The sequence below is a fragment of the Phyllobates terribilis genome, unplaced genomic scaffold, assembly GCF_046119375.1.
Source record: "Phyllobates terribilis strain yellow unplaced genomic scaffold, ASM4611937v1 Scaffold_2__4_contigs__length_985480577, whole genome shotgun sequence".
In the NCBI taxonomy this organism is placed as follows: domain Eukaryota; kingdom Metazoa; phylum Chordata; class Amphibia; order Anura; family Dendrobatidae; genus Phyllobates; species Phyllobates terribilis.
The window spans coordinates 669,615,828-669,639,367 of NW_027362762.1; the positions used below are offsets into that span (position 1 = coordinate 669,615,828).

Consider the following 23,540-nt stretch of genomic DNA (forward strand, 5'->3'; position numbering starts at 1 on the left):
TTTCACAGTTGGGATGGTGTTCTTAGGCTTCCAAGCTTCTCCCTTTTTCCTCCAAGTGTAATGATGGTCATAGTGCCCAAATATTTCAATATTAGTTTCATCAGACCACAGGACATGTCTCCAAAATTAAGGTCTTTGTTCCTGTGTGCATTTTCAAACATTAATCTGGCTTTTTTATGTTTCCTTTGGAGCAATGGCTTCTTCCTGGCAGAGTGGCTTTTCAGCCCATGTTGATACAGTACTCGTTTCACTGTGGATATTGACAGAATCTTACCAGCTTCCGCCATCATCTTCACAAGGTCTTTTACTTTTGTCCTTGGGTTGATATGCACATGTCGGACCAAAACACATTCTTCTCTGGGACACAGAGTCTACTTCCTGAGCGGTATGATGGCTGGACATTCCCATCTTGTTTGTATTTGCGTAGAATTGTTTGTACAGATGAACAACGCACCTTCAGGTATCTTGAAATTGTACCCAAGGATGAGCCAGACTTGTGCAAGTCCACAATTCTCTTCCTGATATCTTGGCTGATTTCTTTAGACTTTCCCATGATGATACAAAAAGAAGCAGTGTGTTTCAGGTATGTATTAAAATACATCCACAGGTGTGTCTCTAATTAACTCATATGTTGCCAAAAAAACTATCAGAAGCTTCCAAACACATGACATCATCATATGGGCAGCCCAGAATTGTTTAACCCCTTTCCAACCCTTGCCGTATTAGAATGCACATTTGCGTACCCCTGGTTCAGTGAGGGCTGCTGCGCTGAGCCCTCACTGAACCCAGCACATGTCAGCTGATTCTTACAGCTGACATGTGCCTGTAACAGCCGCGGGTGGAATCGCGATCCACCCGCGGCTGTTAACATGTTAAATGCCGCTGCCAATCTCCAACAGCGGCATTTAACGCGCGCTTCCGGGTTGCGCGTCATAAGCCCCGCCCACCGGCGACCCCGTCACGTGAACGCGGGTCACTGATGGGCGTGCATGACAACCCAGGGTCTGCAGCATCCAGTTACATCCAGTTTTTCTTTGAAGAGAGGAAGCTCCTTCCTTGGAACAAAACAAGCCCCTGCACTTCTCTGCCAAATGAACATGTTTTCTTATGGAAAGGGATTCAACCTACAGTGGCTTGCGAAAGTTTTCAACCCTCTTGGCATTATCTCCAAAAAATGCTCTTGCTATTCAGTTATATCATTTTTGTTCTATAATGTCCCCATAGGGTTTTTGGTGAAAGTTGTCCAGATGAGATATCCACATTAAAAGGAACTTTTTAGCTGATTAATGCTGCCAAGATCACAGGCAGCATGAATCAAAGCCAGCTCTGTATCAATCAGCCAGAGCAGCATGGGAGACTATTGCCCTGATTTTTCAATATCGGTCATGTTTATGCCAGTCTTAATAAGGGAATGTGCTAGAGTCAGAGGTGCCTGAATAAGACGCAACTTAAAAGTGATGTGTGCCTCTGTGCATCTCACCACAAATCTTACCCCAGTCAAAGACTGGGGTAAGATTTGTGACATAAGACACACCACAGCTCATCATGAATTATACAAAAGGACGTCATCATTCCCATTCCAACCCATCTTCCCGATAATGGACAGAGCTGCCAGAAACTGGACAAAAGACGGCAATTTTATGCGCAACTTTGCATTTCGCAATAGTTTTGTGACTTTCAAAAGTGTTTTATGCCATATTTCTGGCGGAAACACTTTGATGAATCTGGGCCTATGTTTTCACTCTAGTTTTTCACAGAAAAACATACCTGGCTGCAATCCTTCCGTCAGTCATTGATTCATGTTGCCCGTGGCTTGGACAGCATAACTTGACTGAATGAGGACCCTTGACGTGTCATGATAGCTTTTGTATTTTGGCCAAAATATAGACAATACCTTATGCATTATATACATCCTTTTTGCATGTTTTTATACAGGGTGCAGTCCAGGTCACTCCAGTGGTTGCTGTTTAATGTGGGGTGTCTGTTCTTTGGGTGTACATATGGTTTAGGCAGCCCACCTAATGTAATAGTAGGGGCATTTTTTCAAAAGATAGTTATACTGATAGAGGTATATCTCACATAATGGTGTGAATGACACCCTATACAAGTCTGTGTGCATTTTGAATACTAGGAAGTCACCCCATGGATGTTTGATGGGTTAGTAAGTGGTTGTTTTATTACTATTTTGGACCTGCGCTGCCCCACCTTTATCATGGGGGACCTTCTGCATTTGTATGTGGACTTGGTATTGCAAGTATTTTTATTTTTTACTTCTTCAGTGATGTCTGCACATGGTTTCGGTAGCATGAATTGACTGAAAAGTTCCCTTTAAGTGTTTTGTTACCTTAATAAAGGTTATATTTTAGATCATTTCTATGTGTAAAGAATTTCCATGACTTCATTCTTGCTATATGTTACTGAGTAAAGTAAAAAATGTAATTTACATAAAGCATAAACCTGACACCTAGATTTATGACCAGCTAGAAAGACACACTTCACAACCCAAACAGACTGACTCCAGATCTTTAAACTCCCAATGGTGGCCATAGCCATTAGCTAGCTGTCATCCAACAGCTGCTTCTACCAAAAAACCGATAGCAATGAATGCTTGACTTGGCTGAGCTGTCATGTGTTTTTAATGGGGAGGGGGGAGAAAGCTGCTGCCATACAGCTCTGTCAGAGGCTTTTTTGGCATGGCACCAAAAGATTGGTCATTAGAATTTCCCTATCCTTAGCTCCCCTTACATTAACTGTCTGAAATCAGGAATCCACCATATACATTAGATAGTCAACAGATTGTGCTGGAGTTTTTCTAATATTACACTTTTGTCTCTTGTTGACATAGTACATCCCAGCAAACAACCAATGATATAAAAAGTTTCTCTGTTTTATAAAGTTTATTTCTTCCAAGATGTTTAAAAGCATGAACTATGTGGAATATATGACCATTCAATGGTTTCCCAACCTGCCATTTGAGGAGTGAACATCACACATTATTGATCCTCATGTATATTTTAAAGTAAGAGCTATTTTTCTGTTGTATATCTGTTCTATTTTCTGGCCGCCACCTTTATAATACAATTTAGCACATAGGCATCGTACTAAAAACGTTTGTCTTAGAAATTGTTGGATCTGTGGAATATTGGCTCACACTATTGACAAAACCCATAAAACCATTTTTCTGAATCTGACTCGTATTCTTTCTCCATAAATTTTGAGTTCTTTTGAGAAGTTTTGGATTTGTAGCAATAATAGCAATAGGGCTTAAGGCGGAATATGATGCTGAAAGGAATATCCTTGTGTCGTTTAATTCAGGGCTTACAGCAGTCAGTGAAAGAGTGTAGATCCACATAGAATTATCCATGCCATACAACAAAACATACAGCATAACCAATAAAATGACTGCCCTGGAGGCACGATGTTCTGCAGACTTTGTCTGAGTCCGGTCAGAACTACGCATGCCTTTAATATTTTTTCCATGATGATATAATATGGAAACCATGTAACTACTTGACAAAGTCATTAGTCCTACGAATATGATCTCTCGAATGACAGATACCAACCCATTCAAGAGAAAGGAGACATATGTCACAAAGTCTGCATCACAATACACCAGATGCAATGAATAGGGTGAAGTATAATTTGATTTTACTTGCCCATACAAAACAGTGGAAGGATATAGCGAAATATTCATGGCTAGGAGCAGGAGCATAATTAGAGTGACATTTTTTGATAACTTTCCTTTTAAGTATGTCCAAAATCTGTTAATGGGGGCAACAAGAACGCACTGGTGACAGCTAAGAAAACTGGTTACACAAATAGACATAGCTCTACTGACCCTAAATGTGAAAAGGACCAGTTTACACTCTGTATCATCCAGTAAGTCTTTAATTCCAATGGCATTTAGAGCTTGTGGTATGACTCGAGAGAAAACAACTAGAATATTTGAGAGTGCGAGGACCATTAGGATGATATTAGCTGGCAGAAGCTTTTTCTCAATTATTTTGATGTATGTAAATTTTAGGAGGATGAAAACATTTCCAGGAATTCCAACCACCATCAAGAGAATGAAAGCAAGAGCTTTAATAAGAAGACGAGTTTCCATGTCAAAATGCAAAATGTGGATCCTGCTACAAGAAAAAGACCATATTAGTGCATAGAGATATAGAGTACCATAGAGATGTGTGTGCAGCTTTGCCCATGTATTATTGATACTCGATACAAACTCCTCATCTCCACAGTTTTCAATTGTGGCAATCACACTCTTTCTTATCTACATTTATAACCTATATAATTTAGTAGGTGATGAGTATTTTCTGCTTATATTCTTTAGACAATGCATCTAATTGTTTTTCTCTAACAGTCCACTTGTAATTGTGAGCTATGAAGTTTATTAGCTCATGCCCTTATGTTCAATGTAATTGATAGTAGGAAACTGCTTTTAAGATGACAGATGGCCTCCTAACCTACTGGGCCCCTATGGAACGGGACAGTTTGCACCATTGGCATGTCCATCCCTGTGCATAAGATCACGGTTTCATCTAAATCAGTGTTTTTTAAACTTTCTTACCCGGAGAGCCACATTTAGCTCTAAGAGATGGTCACAAGACATATTCAGCTTCCCCTCTCCCCACAGTGTCTCATCCCCCCCACAGTACTTGGTAGAAACACAACCAAAACTTCCCCACAATCCAGATCTGCTATTCTATGCAGGGCTGCTCAAGAAATTATGCATCTGAAGACCTGCTCTTCATAGCTGTTTTAGAGACTTGATGCTATCACACAAAACTGGCAGACATCTGCGAGCCACACATCATGGGCCCGTGAGCCACACATCATGTGGCTCCCGAGCCACAGGATGGGGAACCCAGATGTAAGCTATGCACTTTTCAAACAATTGAGTTAATGAATATCAGACTCTGCAGAGAAGTATATTACATGTTTACATGGATGAAAGTTCAATCGAGGGAGAAGAAAGGACAATATCTATACGTGGACTTGCTAAACTCATTATTAGACACACTTGACTAACAAGATGCATAAACATACTGTAGATAAAATGTATTTGTAAAACACATATTTTATTAAAAAAAAGTTCATTGGCCGCCAGGCAGTAGAATTGCAAACTGCCTCTTACCTGTCAGCACCCTTGGCATCTCTTCTGATTTGTAGGTCGGTCACAAAATCATTCATGTATCACATTGCAATGATGATATACTGAATCAGAAGAGGCATTGGGTATTCTGTCAGGTAGGAGGCGGTTCACAAGAAACATGTCTGCGTTTGATTGCCACAAAATTCTTTTGTGGACGCTGGACCAGGGTCCTGTACATCAATTTGTCTATTTCTAAGAGGAACTATATGTCATGTATCGTTAAACACTTGAAGTAAATAAAGAAATTCAAAAAACTTGAACTTGAAATATGGACATTGTCTTTCTTAGGCCACCTTACCTCTTCTTTTGATGTTTTCACCTAACTTACGCTCATCGATATGTAATACATCTGTATTTATAATCCTTTTTTTTTTGTCCCAAAGGTCACATCACTTGGGATTAATTATTTCCAATATCAATTCTTGAAAGATAATCTTGCTAATTGCTGCAAAATAACCACTCATTACTTCCAGGTATTTGAGCAAAAGTAACACAAGAAAAATGATGTTCCTAAAATATTTTTTAGACTTTTCTTTAAAAGACTAAGGTAATATTTATATACCATTAATCAAACATAAACTTCCGATCTTAAGCAATATGCTAACTGTGCAAGATTGCATCAGCATTAGGTAAAGAAAAACACCAAAAAAGGTTAAAATCAATTACAAAATTTTTATTTAGAGACATTTGCATGGGGGGTTGATCCTCTCTACTAACACTAACAGGTTTGTTTGATCCTAAGCTCTGGCCCCCAAAAAAATAGCTTAAAACATTGTTTGCACATAATTTTGTTTGTATCTATTTAGTATAAATTACAGATGCCCTTCCATGAAGATTATTTTTTTCATAAATCTGTTTATGTGTTTGTAGTGTAGTGCAGTGTGTTATATTCACTTACTGTCGCCTTCTCTGGGATCCAGCGCTGTTTCACTCCTCAGTGATGTCACCGCTTTGTTGACTATTCAGTTCACTCTTTGCGCTATGCATGAGCCGGAAGTCTTTTTTATAATGGAAGTCTATAGAGCCTGCTTCTGACATTCCAATGACTTACATTGCAAAAGTCACTTCTGGGTCACGCAGAGCACAGTGTGACTGGGAGAGTCTGAAGAGTGGTGACATTACTGAGAAGAGCAGCTGTATAGCGCTGGATCCTGGAGAAGGTGGCAGTGGGTGAGTATAAAATCTTAATGGGAGTGCTACTTTAAATAAACTTATAGGGAAACTTTCACCCAAATTGTCAGTTTCCAGCACTTACAATAAAGTCAGGGAAAAAAGGGAACAATGCTTTTGCATTTTTATCCATTGCCTTTGCAAAGTTCTTCATTAGGCCCAACTTGATATGCAATGATAGTAACAAAATCTTATGTGGGTCAACAAGTGCTGGATGCAAGACATTTTTACTCCCTGGCTGAAGTGAATGTTGGAGAGGCCAGTCTCTTTTATTGTGGTGATATGTTCCTGCATGACTATCCCACTCACACAGAAAGCAGCAGTACTTTGTGTATTCATTCTGGAGACCAAGGTAGAGGGCAACCTTCTTTAAGTCACCACAGAGGGGCCACAAATGTTGGTCATAATTCAGGCACCTCAACAGCTCTTACATGTTGTCATAGATTTCTTTCATGTTGACTGCATAACCAACTGGAATTGAAGGTAGCGCATTGCCATTATACAGCAAGACGGCTTTTAGGCTTGTTTTGGACGAATCAATGAAGAGCCTCCATTCCTCGGGATTATGACTTATCTTCAGAGCTTCCATTAAACTGTTAATGTTGTTGCATTCCACCAGATCGCCCTCCATGAACAGGTATTGGACAAGACCTTTATCACAGTTGCGGAACAAAGAAATCCAAACATCACCTGCTAAGAGATTCCCCTGCTGTAGCTTGGAACCTAAGAAATCAGCCTTACTCTGGGGCAGATCCAAATCTCAAACAAGATTGTTCAGTTGACTTAGAGCTATAAGCTGTAGTTTAGTTGAGGTTACTGACAGAAAGTCTGGGTCATGAGAGGAAGATGGTTCATAACACTAAGAGTCCTCTTCTTCCTCACTTGAGTAGACTGAAAATGTTTCTGGTGCTTTTTTCAACCAGCAGTTTTTCTGTATGTGGTACTGGGCGTATTTAAGATGGAATGTTTGAATACTGCAAAGTCCACTTCTTCTTCCTTGAAACTCCTATATTAATGGGGTGCACCATGCAGAAATTGCTATTGGTAGTGTGAATGGTTGGCTCTCTCCAGATCATTGTCACTGCATAACGAATAGATTGCCTTTTTCAATGCAACCACTGGGTAATATGTGATGGACGTCCATTGCACCATATGTGTGGAGCCCAACTTTTGTCCTGATCTTGTATTCTGCAACCAAAATACAGGATGTAGGCTTTCCTTATCATGGTAGTCAAGTTTCGCCTTTGTGATGCAAAAGTGACTTTTCCGCATATGTAGCAAAAACAATCCGCTTTGTTAATGCAAGAGCAAAGCATATCTGACAAAAACATAGAAACATGTCAATATGCTAAGAAACGAAGCTAATAAATCCTAAAACTGTAAGCCTTACACAGAGAACAGAGAGCATTTATAAAAGTAGATAATGCCACTGTAATTAGGATTACGTCATCGGAGCTGAGTTGGCATTTTTTGATTGGTCACCTTAAGATGATAGACTGATGTAATACGCTAGCTACTAACAATGCAATAATGATGATAAAATAATAAAGATGCAATTTTCTATAAGCCTGCTTGAACGGTGTCAAAAGTAAATACAATCTCCTCTGCATCTTGAAAATTAGAACAAATCAGCAAATTTAATCATCATATTAATTTTCTGCCCTAGAAAATTAGTTGAGCTCAATGTTTTTCGTCTTTGAACCAATTTGGCTGTAGAACAGCGTTATTGGGCACGATTAGTGTATGCTGCCCAGATACAAGATTTTGCAAGGCAAGAAAATAATTTATTAACAATGACATTATGAGTGACAAGGTCCATTTTCACCTAAACGGGTTTGGCAGTAAACAAAATATGAGATTTTGGGGGAGAGAACACCAAAGAATACTCCATGATTGTGAGTTGCGACCCATAAAAGTAACTGTTTGGTGGTGGTTTAAGTGGAGAAAGAGTTCTTGGACATTATTTCTTTGATAATGAGGCACAAAATTCTCTTAAGCTAAATTTTTGGACTGCGGATAATTTCACGAAGCTCTGAATTCTATTGGCCTTAACTCTTAACCCCATTCTGACGTCAGGAATAATAATATGTACCTGCGCCCTGGGCCTTATTGACTAGGTACGTATTATTACGCCATGGCGATCGTGCCCGCACAGAGGGTATCAGGTGATTCTAACAGCTGACACCCAGTACTATGTGCCAAGAGCAGAAAATCATTGCTCCTGGCACAATAACCTCCAAAATGCTGTGATCCAAATGGATAGCAGCATTTGCGGGGCAAGTAGAAGTAAGATCGCCCCTCTTACCCTGTATCAGCGATCGTTGCCATGATGACCCAATGTCATCATGTCACCAGACATCAGCAAGTTAGGTAGATCGTGCTCAGTTCACGTTCTACCTAACTTGCGTCAGCAGGGGCTGACAGCCTGCATAGCAGAGGGGATGCATCCTTTTTCTAAGCAAGATATCAGTCTGCAAAAAATGAAAGTACCGTAGTGGGACAAAGTATAAAAGTGCAAAAAGGTGACAGAAAGTGAAATAAAATTAAAAAAATTATTTAAAAATATTTAAAAAAATGAAAAAATAATCCAAAAAAATAAAAATATACTGTATCCATAAATAAATATTATTATGAAAAAAAATAAAAAAAAATAAAAGTACATATATTTGGTATTACTGAGTCCATGATGACCTGACCTATAAAACTGTCCTATTAGTTAACCCCTTTAGTCAACACGGTAAAAAAAAAAAAAAGATGCTTTATCATTATATTGCCAAACAAAAAATAGAATAAAACGTGATCAAAAAGACAAATGTAAATAAAAATTGGACCAGTGAAAATGTCATCTTGTCCTGCACAAAATAAGCTGCTACACAGCTCCTTCAGCCAAAAAATAAAAAAATTATAGCTCTCAGAATAAAGCGGTACAAAAAAAATATTTTTTCTATAAAATAGTTTTTATTGTGTAAAACATAAAAAAAGATATAAATGTGGTACCTCTGTAAATGTACTGACCCGAAGAATAAGCTACCTTATCATTTTTGCCACACACGGAAAAGCATTAAAAAAAAAAAAAAAGATAATAAGAGAAACTTCAGCACTCTAATATAGATGCAAAAATTATTTTATTGGAAAAAAAACCCGTGGGAAATAAGCAGGCCAACGTTTCGACCTCATATGGTCTTTCTCAGGGCCTTTGCTAAACACAAACAGAGAATCGACATGGTTGTCATCAGTTTATCCAAGAATTATTATGTATACACAAGATAGAGCACTGTGAAGTCACTCACAAAGATGCGAAGAAGTTAATACAGTATTCTGGGGTATAAAGTGACTTGTGATACATATATAGGCTTTACAATGATGTTATGATAACAGAGTAGTGTCACTAATCATTAATCAAGGGCAAATACACCAGAATAGTATTTCTGATTGAAGTGACAAGAGAGGAGTGACAAGTAGACTATTATCGCAATCCATCTGTGGGATAAATGAAATAGGTGGGCACATAAACAAATAAATTATGACAGTAAAGACAGCAAGAAATACTTAATAGTGTCAACATACCTGATAGTATGGGGTGTGAAGGATAGATATCGCGGTAAGACGCCGTATGGTGTAGGGAGGAGAGGAAGTCATCCTATTTATATCAGGTGCGGTGCTAAGAGCGGCTTACGTGCTGCTACCATATATGGATATCCGGTCAAGCGCAATGTGAGAGATCGAACTTCCGGTGCGCGTGCTGGAGAGCAAAGGAGAGCAGTGAGATGCAGGCAACTTCCGGACATGCGCAATATGTGTGGTGTGCTTGCGGTATGTATATGGACATTGCTAAAATGCCAAAAGACAAATGCAGCTACAGAAAAATAGCTGGTATAATGTGAAATGTCACATATGTGCCAAATCCAAAGGACAATACAGAAAATAAATAGATAGGAAGTGATTCCCACTAAAAAAGAAGTGGAGGACCCAATAGGAGTTATACACTGTAGTAAGTAGGGGATCTTGAAGAGTCATGGGGAATACATATGAAATTCGTTTCATAGGTAACAAAAGACCTTAGTTAGTGACCTACAAAAAAAAGAAGGAATAATCAGTAACATTGAATCATTACGCTAATACCATATTCAGCAGATATTTAGACAAAAGACTTTTAACAAAGCAGACAGTCTAATCATATTGTGCTTCGTATTCCCTATTAAGGCCTTTAGGAGTAAGAGTCTGTAGGGTATGTATCCAGTATAGCTCACGTTTTTTAAGATTTTGAATCCGGTTGCCTCCTCGTCTGTTTGGTGGAATATGATCAATCACTTGATATCTCAGTTGTGATATGCCATGGGACATAGCCGAGAAATGTGTAGGTATAGATAGCATTGTACGTCCACACCGAATTGTGGATTTATGCTGTGATATGAGGTCTCGGATATGTTGGGTGGTCTCACCAACATATCTGAGACCGCATGGGCACTTGATCAGGTACACAACATAGGTAGAATCACAGGAAAATTATTCTTTGATGGGATAACGTTTACCCGATTGGGGGTGTGTAAATGTATCACCCTTTGTGATATTTGAGCATTGTAGACAACCAAGGCAAGGGAAAGTACCCCTGCATGGGGTGGCTAAAGTATGTTGGACTGGACCCCACATCTGCCCTGACCAAGTGGTCACGGATATTATGAGATCTCTTATGATGCAATAGGGGGACGTCAATGAATTCCTGCACTTCAGGGTATGATTGGCCTAACAAGGACCAGTGTTTTTTAATGCACTTAAATATTGTTCCACTAAAAGAATGGTAAGTGTTCACAAAAGTCAGTCGTGAACAATTTTTTTGCTGTGGATTGAATTGAATGGGCCGATTCAAGATATGAGATGGATAACCTCTCTGCCGAAACTTCATTTCCTCGTGCCTAATTTTTCTGGCATCTGCTGTGGACCCTATTCGATCTACCCTACAGTGCTGTGACTTGGGTAGCGACCTTTTAACGTGGCGTGGATGACAGCTAGAATATAACAATAAGCTGTTTCTGTCTGTCGGTTTTGTATATAAATCACTAGTCAGATATCCAGTGTCAGTGAGTGTGATCCATGTATCCAAGAAATGTATGGAATGTAAGTCATAATGCATGGTGAATTTTAAGTTACAGATTATGGTGTTGAGGTCATTATAAAAATGTTCAGGTTATTCTCTGTGCCAGTCCAAATTAAAAATATGTCGTCGAAAAACCTTTTCCAACACAACATATGTTTATCGAACAAAGGATGAGTATAAGCACAATCATTCTCAAAATTACTCATGAATTTGTTGGCATAGGGGGGCGCCACATTGGAGCCCATTGCAGTACCCCTCTTTTGGAAATAAAACTGATCCTCAAACATGAAAACGTTTTTTGTAAGGATCAGAGTTAATAAATCACTACAGATGTCAATCTGATTGACTGAGAGGGTAGTGTGGGCTCTTAAAAATTTTATTGTAGCTCGGATGCCATCCTGATGGTCAATACTGGTATAGAGACTATTTAAGTCCATTGTTGCTAGAATACTATTGGTGGGGATGGGTCCTAGTTCTGTTATACATGTTAGAAAATGAGTAGTGTCCTTCAGGTATGAGGTAATCTTGTGAATGTCAGGTGTCAAAATTTTTTCTAAAGTAATTGATAGGGGGGACAGAATCGAGTCTGTAGAGGCAACAATAGGTCTACCAGGTGGCTCTTGTAGGTTTTTATGTATCTTTGGTAAAGTATAGAATACAGGTATTATCGGATTTGAGTTGACCAAAAATTCTGATAGTTTAGAATCAATTGTACCTTTATGAGAGTGATATGAAATTAGATTTTTAATAAGACTAGCCACCTCCGAGGTGGGATTATGGGAAATAGGTAAATATTAGTGTTGAGCGAACATGCTCGACACTGCTCGGTACTGGCCCGAGCATCACGCTACTCGGGATGCTCGGCGAGCACCGAGCATTTCTGGGATACTCAGGCGGGAGCTCGGGTCTCCGCCCTGCATGTTTGGCGCTCTTTACAGAGCCAATGAACATGCAGGGATTGCCAGCCAGTCACTGTAATGCCGCAGCCATGTTGTTTGTGGGCATTACAGTGATTGGCTGGTCGCACAGCGTCACCTCGAGTATTTAAAACTGGGCGCCGCCATCTTGGACACAGTCGCTCCGGATCAGACAGTGTAGGGACAGCGCTGCTGATTTAGGGAGAGATATATCCTGCAAAATAGTTAGTGTAGGGTCTGTAAAGGCTGCCAGATCAAACAAACAGTCCTTCTCAGGACTAATATCCATCCCAGGTATATCAGGCAGGCAGGCTGTATAGGAGATGCAGTGGTTATACCAGCAAACGCAGCATTACAGTCCTGTGTGCTGCTCCTGTTGCTGAAATTGCTGGACTTAGCTCCAGGTCCCGGGGGCCAGGAAAAATCCTTTTTTTTATCTAAATCCTCTTTTTTTTTTCCTCCTTCACAATGTACAAATACCCATCTTATTAACCTTTTGGTGTCCCCCCCACCCCCCCAAAAAAAAAGTGTGCCTCTGATTTTTCAGACACAAATATATCTGTTGAAAATAGTCTGGTGCAGGCCAGAGAAATAGAAGTGTGGTTTTGCAGTTCTATGGGCCATTTGTATCTAAAAAAAACAGTTTGAGTGTGTCGCTCACTGTTCAGCCGCAAATATATATATTTAAAAAAGTCTGGTATACACCAGTAAATTATTACTGTGGTTTTGATGTTCCACGGTAAAACATCTCTATTATCCTGTTTTTGGCATTTATTGCTGTATAAAAATAATAATAGTGTCTCCCTGATTTCTCAGACCCAAATATATCTGTTGAAAATAGTCTGGTGTAGGCCAGAGAGACAGAAGTGTGCTTTTGCTGTTCCACGGTAAAAAATCTCTATTATCCTGCTTTTTGCATTTTTTGCTGTAAAAAAAAAAAAAATAGTGTCTCCCTGATTTTTCAGACCCAAATATATCTGTTGAAAATAGTCTGGTGTAGGCCAGAGAGACAGAAGTGTGCTTTTGCTGTTCCACGGTAAAAAATCTCTATTATCCTGCTTTTTGCATTTTTTGCTGTAAAAAAAAAAATAATTGTGTCTCCCTGATTTTTCAGACACAAATATATCTGTTGAAAATAGTCTGGTGTAGGCCCGAGAAATACAAGTGTGGTTTTGCAGTTCCACGGTACAAACCTCTGCATTATACACTTTTGGGCCATTTGTATCTAAAAAAAACAGTTTGAGTGTGTCGCTCACTGTTCAGCCGCAAATATATATATATTCAAAAAAGTCTGGTATACACCAGTAAATTATAACTGTGGTTTTGCTGTTCCACGGTAAAACATCTCTATTATTCTGTTTTTGGCATTTTTTGCCAAAAAAAATAAATAGTGTCTCCTGATTGTTCAGACACAAATATATCTGTTGAAAATAGTCTGTTGTAGGCCCGAGAAATACAAGTGTGGCTTTGCAGTTTCACGGTTCAAACCTCTGTATTATCCACTTTTGGGCCATTTGTATCTAAAAAAACTGTTTGAGTGTGTCGCTCACTGTTCAGCCGCAAATATATATATATTTTAAAAAGCCTGGTATACACCAGTAAATTATAACTGTGGTTTTGCTGTTCCACAGTAAAAAATCTCTATTATCCTGCTTTTGGCATTTTTTGCCGTAAAAAATAAATAGTGTCTCCTGATTGTTCAGACACAAATATATCTGTTGAAAATAGTCTGGAGTAGGCCCGAGAAATACAAGTTTGGTTTTGCAGTTCCACGGTTCAAAACTCTGTATTATCCACTTTTGGGCCATTTGTATCTAAAAAAAACAGTTTGAGTGTGTCGCTCACTGTTCAGCCGCAAATATATATATATTTAAAAAAGTCTGGTATACACCAGTAAATTATAACTGTGGTTTTGCTGTTCCACGGTAAAACAATTCTATTATCCTGCTTTTGGCATTTTTTGCCGTAAAAAATAAATAGTGTCTCCTGATTGTTCAGACACAAATACATCTGTTGAAAATAGTCTGGTGTAGGCCCGAGAAATACAAGTGTGGTTTTGCAGTTCCACGGTTCAAACCTCTGTATTATCCACTTTTGGGCCATTTGTATCTAAAAAAACCAGTTTGAGTGTGTCGCTCACTGTTCAGCCGCAAATATATATATATTTAAAAAAGTCTGGTATACACCAGTAAATGATAACTGTGGTTTTGCTGTTCCATGGTAAAACATCTCTATTATCCTGCTTTTGGCATTTTTTGCCGTAAAAAATAAATAGTGTCTCCTGATTGTTCAGACACAAATATATCTGTTGAAAATACTCTGGTGTAGGCCCGAGAAATACAAGTGTGGCTTTGTAGTTTCACGGTTCAAACCTCTGTATTATCCACTTTTGGGCCATTTGTATCTAAAAAAAACAGTTTGAGTGTGTCGCTCACTGTTCAGCCGCAAATATATATATATTTTAAAAAGCCTGGTATACACCAGTAAATTATAACTGTGGTTTTGCTGTTCCACGGTAAAACATTTCTATTATCCTGCTTTTGGCATTTTTTGCCGTAAAAAATAAATAGTGTCTCCTGATTGTTCAGACACAAATACATCTGTTGAAAATAGTCTGGTGTAGGCCCGAGAAATACAAGTGTGGTTTTGCAGTTCCACGGTTCAAACCTCTGTATTATCCACTTTTGGGCCATTTATATCTAAAAAAACCAGCTTGAGTGTGTCGCTCACTGTTCAGCCGCAAATATATATATATTTAAAAAAGTCTGGTATACACCAGTAAATGATAACTGTGGTTTTGCTGTTCCACGGTAAAACATCTCTATTATCCTGCTTTTGGCATTTTTTGCCGTAAAAAATAAATAGTGTCTCCTGATTGTTCAGACACAAATATATCTGTTGAAAATACTCTGGTGTAGGCCCGAGAAATACAAGTGTGGTTTTGCAGTTCCACGGTTCAAACCTCTGTATTATCCACTTTTGGGCCATTTGTATCTAAAAAAACCAGCTTGAGTGTGTCGCTCACTGTTCAGCCGCAAATATATATATATTTAAAAAAGTCTGGTATACACCAGTAAATGATAACTGTGGTTTTGCTGTTCCACGGTAAAACATCTCTATTATCCTGCTTTTGGCATTTTTTGCCGTAAAAAATAAATAGTGTCTCCTGATTGTTCAGACACAATGAAAATACTCTGGTGTAGGCCCAAGAAATACAAGTGTGGCTTTGCAGTTTCACGGTTCAAACCTCTGTATTATCCACTTTTGGGCCATTTGTATCTAAAAAAAACAGTTTGAGTGTGTCGCTCACTGTTCAGCCGCAAATATCTCTATTTAAAAAAGTGTGGTGTACCCCAGTAAACAATAACTGTGGTTTTGCCATCCCACAGTAAAAAATCTCTATTATTCAGGTTTTGGTAGTTTTTTCCGTAAAGAAAAACAGTAGTGTCTCCTGACTATTGTGACACAAAAATATATCTGTTGAAAATAGTCTTGTGTAGACCCGACATCCCAGTGTGGTTTCGCAGTTCCATGGGTCAAATCGCTGTACTATCCAGTTTTGGGCCTTTGGTATCTAAAAAAAAGCAGTTTGAGTGTGTCGCTCACTGTTCAGCCGCAAATATCTCTATTTAAAAAAGTGTGGTATACCCCAGTAAACAATAACTGTGGTTTTGCCATCCCATGGTAAAAAATCTCTATTATTCAGGATTTGGTAGTTTTTTCCGTAAAGAAAAACAGTAGTGTCTCCTAACTGTTGTGACACAAAAATATATCTGTTGAAAATAGTCTTGTGTAGGCCCGACATCCCAGTGTGGTTTCGCAGTTCCATGGGTCCAATCGCTGTACTATCCAGTTTTGGGCCTTTGCTATCTAAAAAAAAAGCAGTTTGAGTGTGTCGTTCACTGTTCAGCCGCAAATATCTCTATTTAAAAAAGTGTGGTATACCCCAGTAAACAATAACTGTGGTTTTCCTCTTCCACGGTTCTAATCTACTCTTTATTACCTTTTTCCATTGATAGTGCAAGTGTAAGCTATTTTACTTTATTTACAATGGGCAAGGCGCGTGGCAAGGGCCGTGGAAGTAGAAGTTCTGGTGATGGTTCGTGCAGAGGACGGGGCCGTGGCCAAGGTGAAAATGTGCCACAACCAACAGCCACATCTTCTCGCTCCCACTTCTTGACCGAATTACTAGGGAAGCACAGAACAACACCAGTATTGAGAACTGATCAGTGTGAACAGGTTATTAATTGGATAGCAGATAATACTTCCAGTTACCTGGGCACCACCACCTCCGGTCTGTCTTCCACACGGTCAACTCTTAGTAGCCGTGAGTCTCGACCGCATACTCTTCCTCACCCTGATGCTCCTTCCTCCCACCATGCCGAGTGTCGTCAGACAGCAAGTGATCCCACACTTGGACACTCTGAAGAGCTGTTCACTGGTCCATTTCCATATTTGGACCCCTCGCCTGATACGCTTGAAGTGGTGGAAGAGGAGATCCCATGTTGCGATGTCCAAATATTTGAACAGCCACGGCCACAGGAAGTCGACGTTGGCAATGTGTTAAAAGAGGTGGACGATGACGAGACACAATTGCCAGGAAGTGAGGAGGAGGATCGTGGTGCGCAAGTGGAAGAGGAGGAGGTGGTGGATGATCTAGTAACTGACCCAACGTGGATGGAGGACATGCAGAGTGAGGCCAGCAGCACACAGGGGGAGGGAGGCAGAGTACCCCAACAGGCAGGAAGAAGCAGTGTGGTGGCCGCAGACAGAAGGCAGGCAACCATTCCCCGTAACACCAACACGAGGGACGTTGCCAGTACAAGCGGTAGGTCTTCCAGAGTCTGGAATTTTTTTAAAGACTCTGCTGATAACCCCAAAAAGGCCATATGTTCCACCTGCCATGCCAGCATCAGCAGGGGTGACAAAACTACCAGCCTGACCACCACCAGCATGATCAGGCACATGGCAGCAAAGCACCCGACTTTGTGGGGCGAAGCCCAGGGTCCACGACCATTGTCCGCGGGTGTCACCACTGCTTCTTCCACTGTTGTGCATGCAATAGAACCCCCTGTTGTGTGTGCAAGGCAATCCCCTGTTCATACTGCATGTAAAGATGCCCCCTCCTCTCAGTCTTCACTTGTTATGGCAGTTTCTCAAGAAACAGCATCAACGTCCACGTCCACGTCCCACCGCAGCGTTCAGTTGTCCATATCCCAGACCTTTGAACGAAAGTGGAAATTCGCAGCTAACGCCCCACAGGCCACAGTCCTAAATTCGCACATTTCACGACTGCTTGCATTGGAAATGATGCCTTTTAGGCTATTGGAGAGGGAATCCTTCCGCAATCTTATGGCGGTGGCCGTCCCTCGGTACTCGGTCCCCAGCCGACACTATTTTGCCAGGTGTGCCATCCCCGCACTACACAAGCACGTGTCCCAAAGCACCTGCCGTGCCCTCAACAACGCAGCTACTGGGAGAGTCCAACTGACAACGGACACGTGGACAAGTGCTTGTGGCCAGGGACGGTACATCTCTCTGACGGCACACTGGGTAAACATAGTGGAAGCCGGGACCCAGTCGGACCTTGGGACGGAACACATCCTCCCCACACCGAGGATTGCGGGCCCTATGTCAGTCAGAGTTGCCCCCACAGTGTACAGCTCCTGCGCATCCTCCTCCTCCTCCTCCTCATGTTCAGCCTCCATCTCAGATATCACCACATCAGTTACAAGCTGGAAGCATTGCAGTACTGCCTCCACCAAGCGGCAACAGGCTGTGCTGAAACTCATAAGCTTAGGTGATAAACCTCACACTGCTTGTGAGTTGTGGACAGCTGTGAAAGAGCAGGCAGATCTGTGGCTGAGACCGCTGAACCTACATCCCGGCATGGTCATGTGTGACAATGGCCGTAACCTGGTGGCGGCTCTGAGGCGAGGTGAGATCACACACGTACCATGCCTGGCTCATGTGCTTAGCCTCGTGGTTCAGCGGTTTCTTAAATCGTACCCCGAGTTGCCAGATCTGCTCGTGAAAGTATGCCGCCTGTCAGCTCATTTTCGCAAGTCGGCTACAGCTTCCGCCGCCCTTGCTGTGTTGCAGCAGCGTTTGCAGCTTCCGGCACACCGACTGGTGTGTGATGTCCCCACACTTTGGAACTCTACCCTCCACATGTTGCAAAGGATTTGTGAGCAGAAGAGAGCAGTTGTGGAGTACCAGCTGCAACAAGGCCGTCAATATTCAGGTCAGACTCCACACATAAGACTTCAGGACTGGACCTGGATGTCTGACATATGTACCATCCTGACAAACTTTGAGGAAGCCACCAAGATGGTGAGTGGCGATGACGCCATCATTAGTGTCAGCATCCCACTTGTCTGTCTTTTGCAATGCTCTCTGCAGAGAATTAAAGAGGAGGCATTGCAGCCAGAGTATGATGAGATGGATCAAGAAGCCTTAGCGGGCGATTACACACAGCCCAGCCTCATCTCATCCCAGCGTGCATTGGGGGACAATGAGGGAGAGGAGGAGGAGGAGGAAGAACAGGAGCTGCTATCCTGCGTTGTAGACGGTAGTACCTGTACAAGTGTCATACCGTCGGTTAAGAGTGGGTGGCCTGAGGACAGGGGGGAGGAGGAAGAGGAGGAGGAGAGCATGGTCAGTCGTCATCTTGGTGAGGACACGGAAATCTTGCCCGTTACCAGTCTGGCACGCATGGCTGACTTTATGTTACGCTGCCTTAACCGTGACCCTCGCATTGTCAAAATGTTGGGTGACAGTCATTACTGGTTGGTGACACTTGTAGATCCCCGCTACAAGGAGAACTTTCACTCTCTTATTCCTGAGTTGGAGAGGTCTACAAAAATGGGGCAGTACCAGAAGGCCCTTGCTGCAGAACTATTAAAAAAATTCCCATCTGAACACGGTAGCGGCAGAGGTCACAGTTCGCTGCCCAACTAAAGCATACAGGCGAGAGAGACGCAACTCCAATCCAGCAGAGGCAGGGGAACACTGTCAATGTTCTAGGACAGTTTTCTGAGACCTGCCCAGCTTACAAGCCCTGAGGCGCAGGGTACTCTCACAAGGAGTGGAAAGTTTCAAAAGATGGTGAGGGAGTACCAGCGTCCTCCGTGATTCCTCTGTGCCTTTTAATTATTGGGTATCCAAGCTGGACACTTGGAATGAACTCACTCTGTATGCCTTGGAGGTCCTGGCCTGCCCTGCTGCTAGCCTGTTATCGGAGCGTGTTTTTAGTGCCGCTGGGGGAATTATAACTGATAAGCGCACTCGCCTGTCAACTGACAATGCTGACAAGCTGACCTTTATCAAAATGTACAAGGGCTGGATTGGGCCAGACTTCTCATCACCACCAAATGACAGCAGAGTAACATAAAGTCAAATCCACTGTGTTATTTCGGGAGGTGTATTCCCATGCATCGCTTCACACCCACACATGGGTATACACTTCCTCATTTCGACTGTTTTTTGCTCTTCTCCTTATCCTCAGCCTCCACGACCACTATACCACCAGGGTGACCGTGGTCCATGTTGCCAGCATTGCAAGTTCCTCTGTCCTAATTTTTGGCAGCTTTTGCTTGGAAGGCATAGGCAAAGACTATGGGAGACCCACTCCCCAATAATGGGAATAATGTTTTTAATATGCTGTACTGCATGGCTCTTGTAAGGGACATTGCAAGTTCCCCCTTCCTAATTTTTGGCAGCTTTTGCTTGGAAGGCATAGGCAAAGACTATGGGAGACCCACTCCCCAATAATGGGAATAATGTTTTTAATATGCTGTACTGCATGACTCTTGTAAGGGGCATTAAAATCGTCTTGTTAAGCTACTGTGACCTCCACGTCTCTTCCAAGGGTCGTTAATATTGTCTTTTTATTCCACTGTGACCTCCACCACTCTTCCAAGGGGCATTAAAACCGTCTTGTTAAGCTACAGTGACCTCCACGTCTCTTCCACAGGGCGCTGATATTGTCTTTTTATTCCACTGTAACCTCCACCACTCTTCCAAGGGGCATTGATATTGTCTTTTTATTCCACTGCGACCTCCACCACTCTTCCAAGGGGCATTAAAACTGTCTTGTTAAGCTACTGTGACCTCCACGTCTCTTCCACGGGGCATTGATATTGTCTTTTTATTCCACTGTAACCTCCACCACTCTTCCAAGGGGCATTAAAACTGTCTTGTTAAACCACTCTGAACTCCACGTCTTTTCCAAGGGGCATTAAAACCATCTTGTTAAGCTACTGTGACCTCCACATCTCTTCCAAGGGGCATTAAAACTGTCTTGTTAAACCACTCTGAACTCCACGTCTCTTCTAAGGGGCATTAAAACCGTCTTGTTAAACCACTCTGAATTCCACAGCTCTTCCAAGGGGCATTAACATGTTGTTTTTAATTACCTCTAACCTCCACGACTCTTTCAACGGGCATTGCATTTCCTCCTAATTTTTGTCAGCTTTTGCTTTTCAATGCATAGGCGAACACTAAGGGAGACCCACTCCCCAATAATGGGTAGAAGGTTTTTAATACGCTGTAATCCATGTCTGTTTCAAGGGGCATTGCAGTGCCTAATAATTTTTGGAAAGCCTTCCATTCCCTGCTTAGACCAACAGTGTACAGGAGACCCAGTTGCTATAAATGGAAAAAACGGTTTAGTTAAGGCCCTCTGACCTCCATGTTACTTCCAAGGGGCATTGGAGTGCCTCGAAATTTTTGGTAGGCATTGCATTCACTGTATGCCTTATAACTGTGTAGCTGAACCCCTCCTTTTGGTACAGAAACATATCCTACAAGACATGTATGGTTGGCTGGCCTGATATTGATGTGAATGGTCCCTGTTCCTCCTGCTATTTCTCCTTTGCCACCACCTTATCCATCATTCATCACCTGATGCTTTGTTTTAACGGGAGTCATAGAACTGGGATAGTAGCAGGAAAACATCCAGCAATCCTCGAAGGAGGTAGAATATGCGCCAAAACGCTGACCACCTCAGGCCTTGCTGCTACTACATACATGCGCTTGCATTCCAAGGAACAGAAAGCTAAGGAGGTGGATGGCCTCATGATCATGAATAATTTACTCGTTGTGTAGGAGGCCGACCACTGCTGCTGTCTACCTTCTGAACTTTGTGTTGAAGCCTGATTGACACAGGACCCGCAATCCTCTATGTCTGGAGGACGTGTTGCATCCCAGTGTCCAACTGTGTCCCGGCTTCCACAATATTAACCCAGTGTGAAGGCGTCAGTGAGATGGACCATTTCTGGCCACATTCACTTGTCCACGTGTTTGTGGTTAGGCTGTCCTTCCCACTAAATACACTGGGGAGGGCACAGGTAATGTTTTGGTATGCGCGCTTGTGTATAAGGCGCACCGGGACAAATAGGGGTGGCTGGGGACCGTTTATGGACACCCGGCCACACCCACGCGGCTGGGGACTGTGTGTGGGCACCCGGCCGCGGGGCGGCTGGGGACTGAGTATGGACACCCGGCCGCCCCCTGGCGGCTGGGGACCAAGCGTGGACACCCGGCCGCCGGGCGGTTGGGGACTGAGTATGAATACCAGGCTACCGATGCAGCCATGACGTGGTGGCAAGATTCCACCTCCACATGCCTAAAAGACCCAATTTCAAGTGCAAGCAAGCTAGCAGTATTGCAAGTTATGGGGGAGGTACAATTGAACACTGCCCTGGGACAAGGACTTGCACGGGGATAGTTGCAAGTCTGCATCTTCTGATGCGGCAAGGATCACTTCTGATGGGCACACTTTTAGGCAGTGACCTGGGTGTCAGAGATGCTTCCAGGGGTCTTCCCCATGCTGTTCCCATGTCTTTTTAGCACTGTATGCACATGGCCAGATAAGGTTGTAAAATGTTAAAATGACATTTCCCGGTGAATGCATTTGTCACGGTTGAAAGCAATACAAACGTGCAAAAACGCATAAAAAATGCTACTTGTGAACATAGCCCAAGGTGTGGAGGAGTATTTTTGTTTTTGGTTAATTATTTTACCTTATGCACAAGTCTTTACCCTGGAAAGGATGTTCCTTAACCCCTTTCCGACCTGGTCAGTAATAGTACGCACCAGGTCGGGAAGGCCGGTTCAGCTGGGGCTCCAGCGGTGAGCCCGCACTGAAGCGAGCACATGTCAGCTGATTATTGGAATCGCAATCCACCCGCGGCTGTTAACATGTTAATTCTCTGACAGTGGCATTTAACTCGCGCTTCCGGGAGTCCTAAGCCCCGCCCATCAGTGACCCTGTCACGTGATCGCGGGTCACCAATGGGTGGGCATGACAAGTCAGGGTCTGCAGCAGACGCCTGTGGTTGTCATGTCTCAATTGCTATGAGCGCCACCTAGTGGTCAGCGCTCATAGCAAGTGAGCATTTCTCCTGCATACAAGCGATCTGCTCATCGCTTGTATGCAGTAGAAGCAATCAGACAACTGCTGCTTCTAGTCTCCTCTGGAGACTATGGAAGCAAGCAGAAAGTGTAAAAAAAAGTTTTTAAAAAAATAAAAAAAATAAAAAATATATAAAAGTTTAAGTCACCCCCCTTTCGCCCCATTCAAAATAAAATATATATATATATATATAAAAAAAAAAAACAAATACACATATTAGGTATCGCCGCGTTCAGAATCGCCCGAGCTATCAATATAAAAGAAGAATTAATACAATCAGTACACGGCGTAACGAGAAAAAAATTTTAAACGCCAGAATTAAGCTTTTTTGGTCGCTACAACTTTGCAATAAAATGCAATAACGGGCGATCAAAACATCGGATCTACCCCAAAATGGTATCAATAAAAACGTCAGTCCGGCACACAAAAAATAAGCCCTCACCTGGCCCCAGATCCCGAAAAATGGAGAAGCTAAGGGTCTCGGAAAATGGCGTCATTTTTTGTTTTTTTTTTAGCAAGCTTTGGATTTTTTTTTCACCACTTAAATAAAGAAGAACCTATACATGTTTGGTGTCTATGAGCTCGTAACGACCTGGAAAATAATGATTGCATGTCAGTTTTAGCAATCTGTGAACATGGTAAAAAACGGACCCAAAAAACAACTGTGGAATTGCATTTTTTTTGCAGTTTCACTGCACTTGGAATTTTTTCCCATTTTCCAGCACACGATATGGTAAAACCAGTGATGGTGTTTAAAAGTACAACTCGTCCTGCAAAAAATAAGCC

At 41.9% G+C, this 23,540-nt stretch overlaps 1 protein-coding gene across 1 annotated transcript; it reads right to left on the reverse strand.

The window, feature by feature from the left end:
- Positions 1 to 3,082: 3,082 nt before the first annotated feature.
- Positions 3,083 to 4,105, reverse strand: LOC141246917 (olfactory receptor class A-like protein 1). The gene has a single exon (XM_073669171.1). The coding sequence runs from the start codon at positions 4,103 to 4,105 to the stop codon at positions 3,083 to 3,085; it is 1,023 nt and encodes a 340-aa protein (XP_073525272.1).
- Between the last annotated feature and the right edge of the window lie 19,435 nt (positions 4,106 to 23,540).

Bases quoted from the DNA above. Each gene is read 5' to 3' on its own strand.
- LOC141246917 (XM_073669171.1), bottom strand. From the start codon at position 4,105: ATGGAAACTCGTCTTCTTATTAAAGCTCTTGCTTTCATTCTCTTGATG.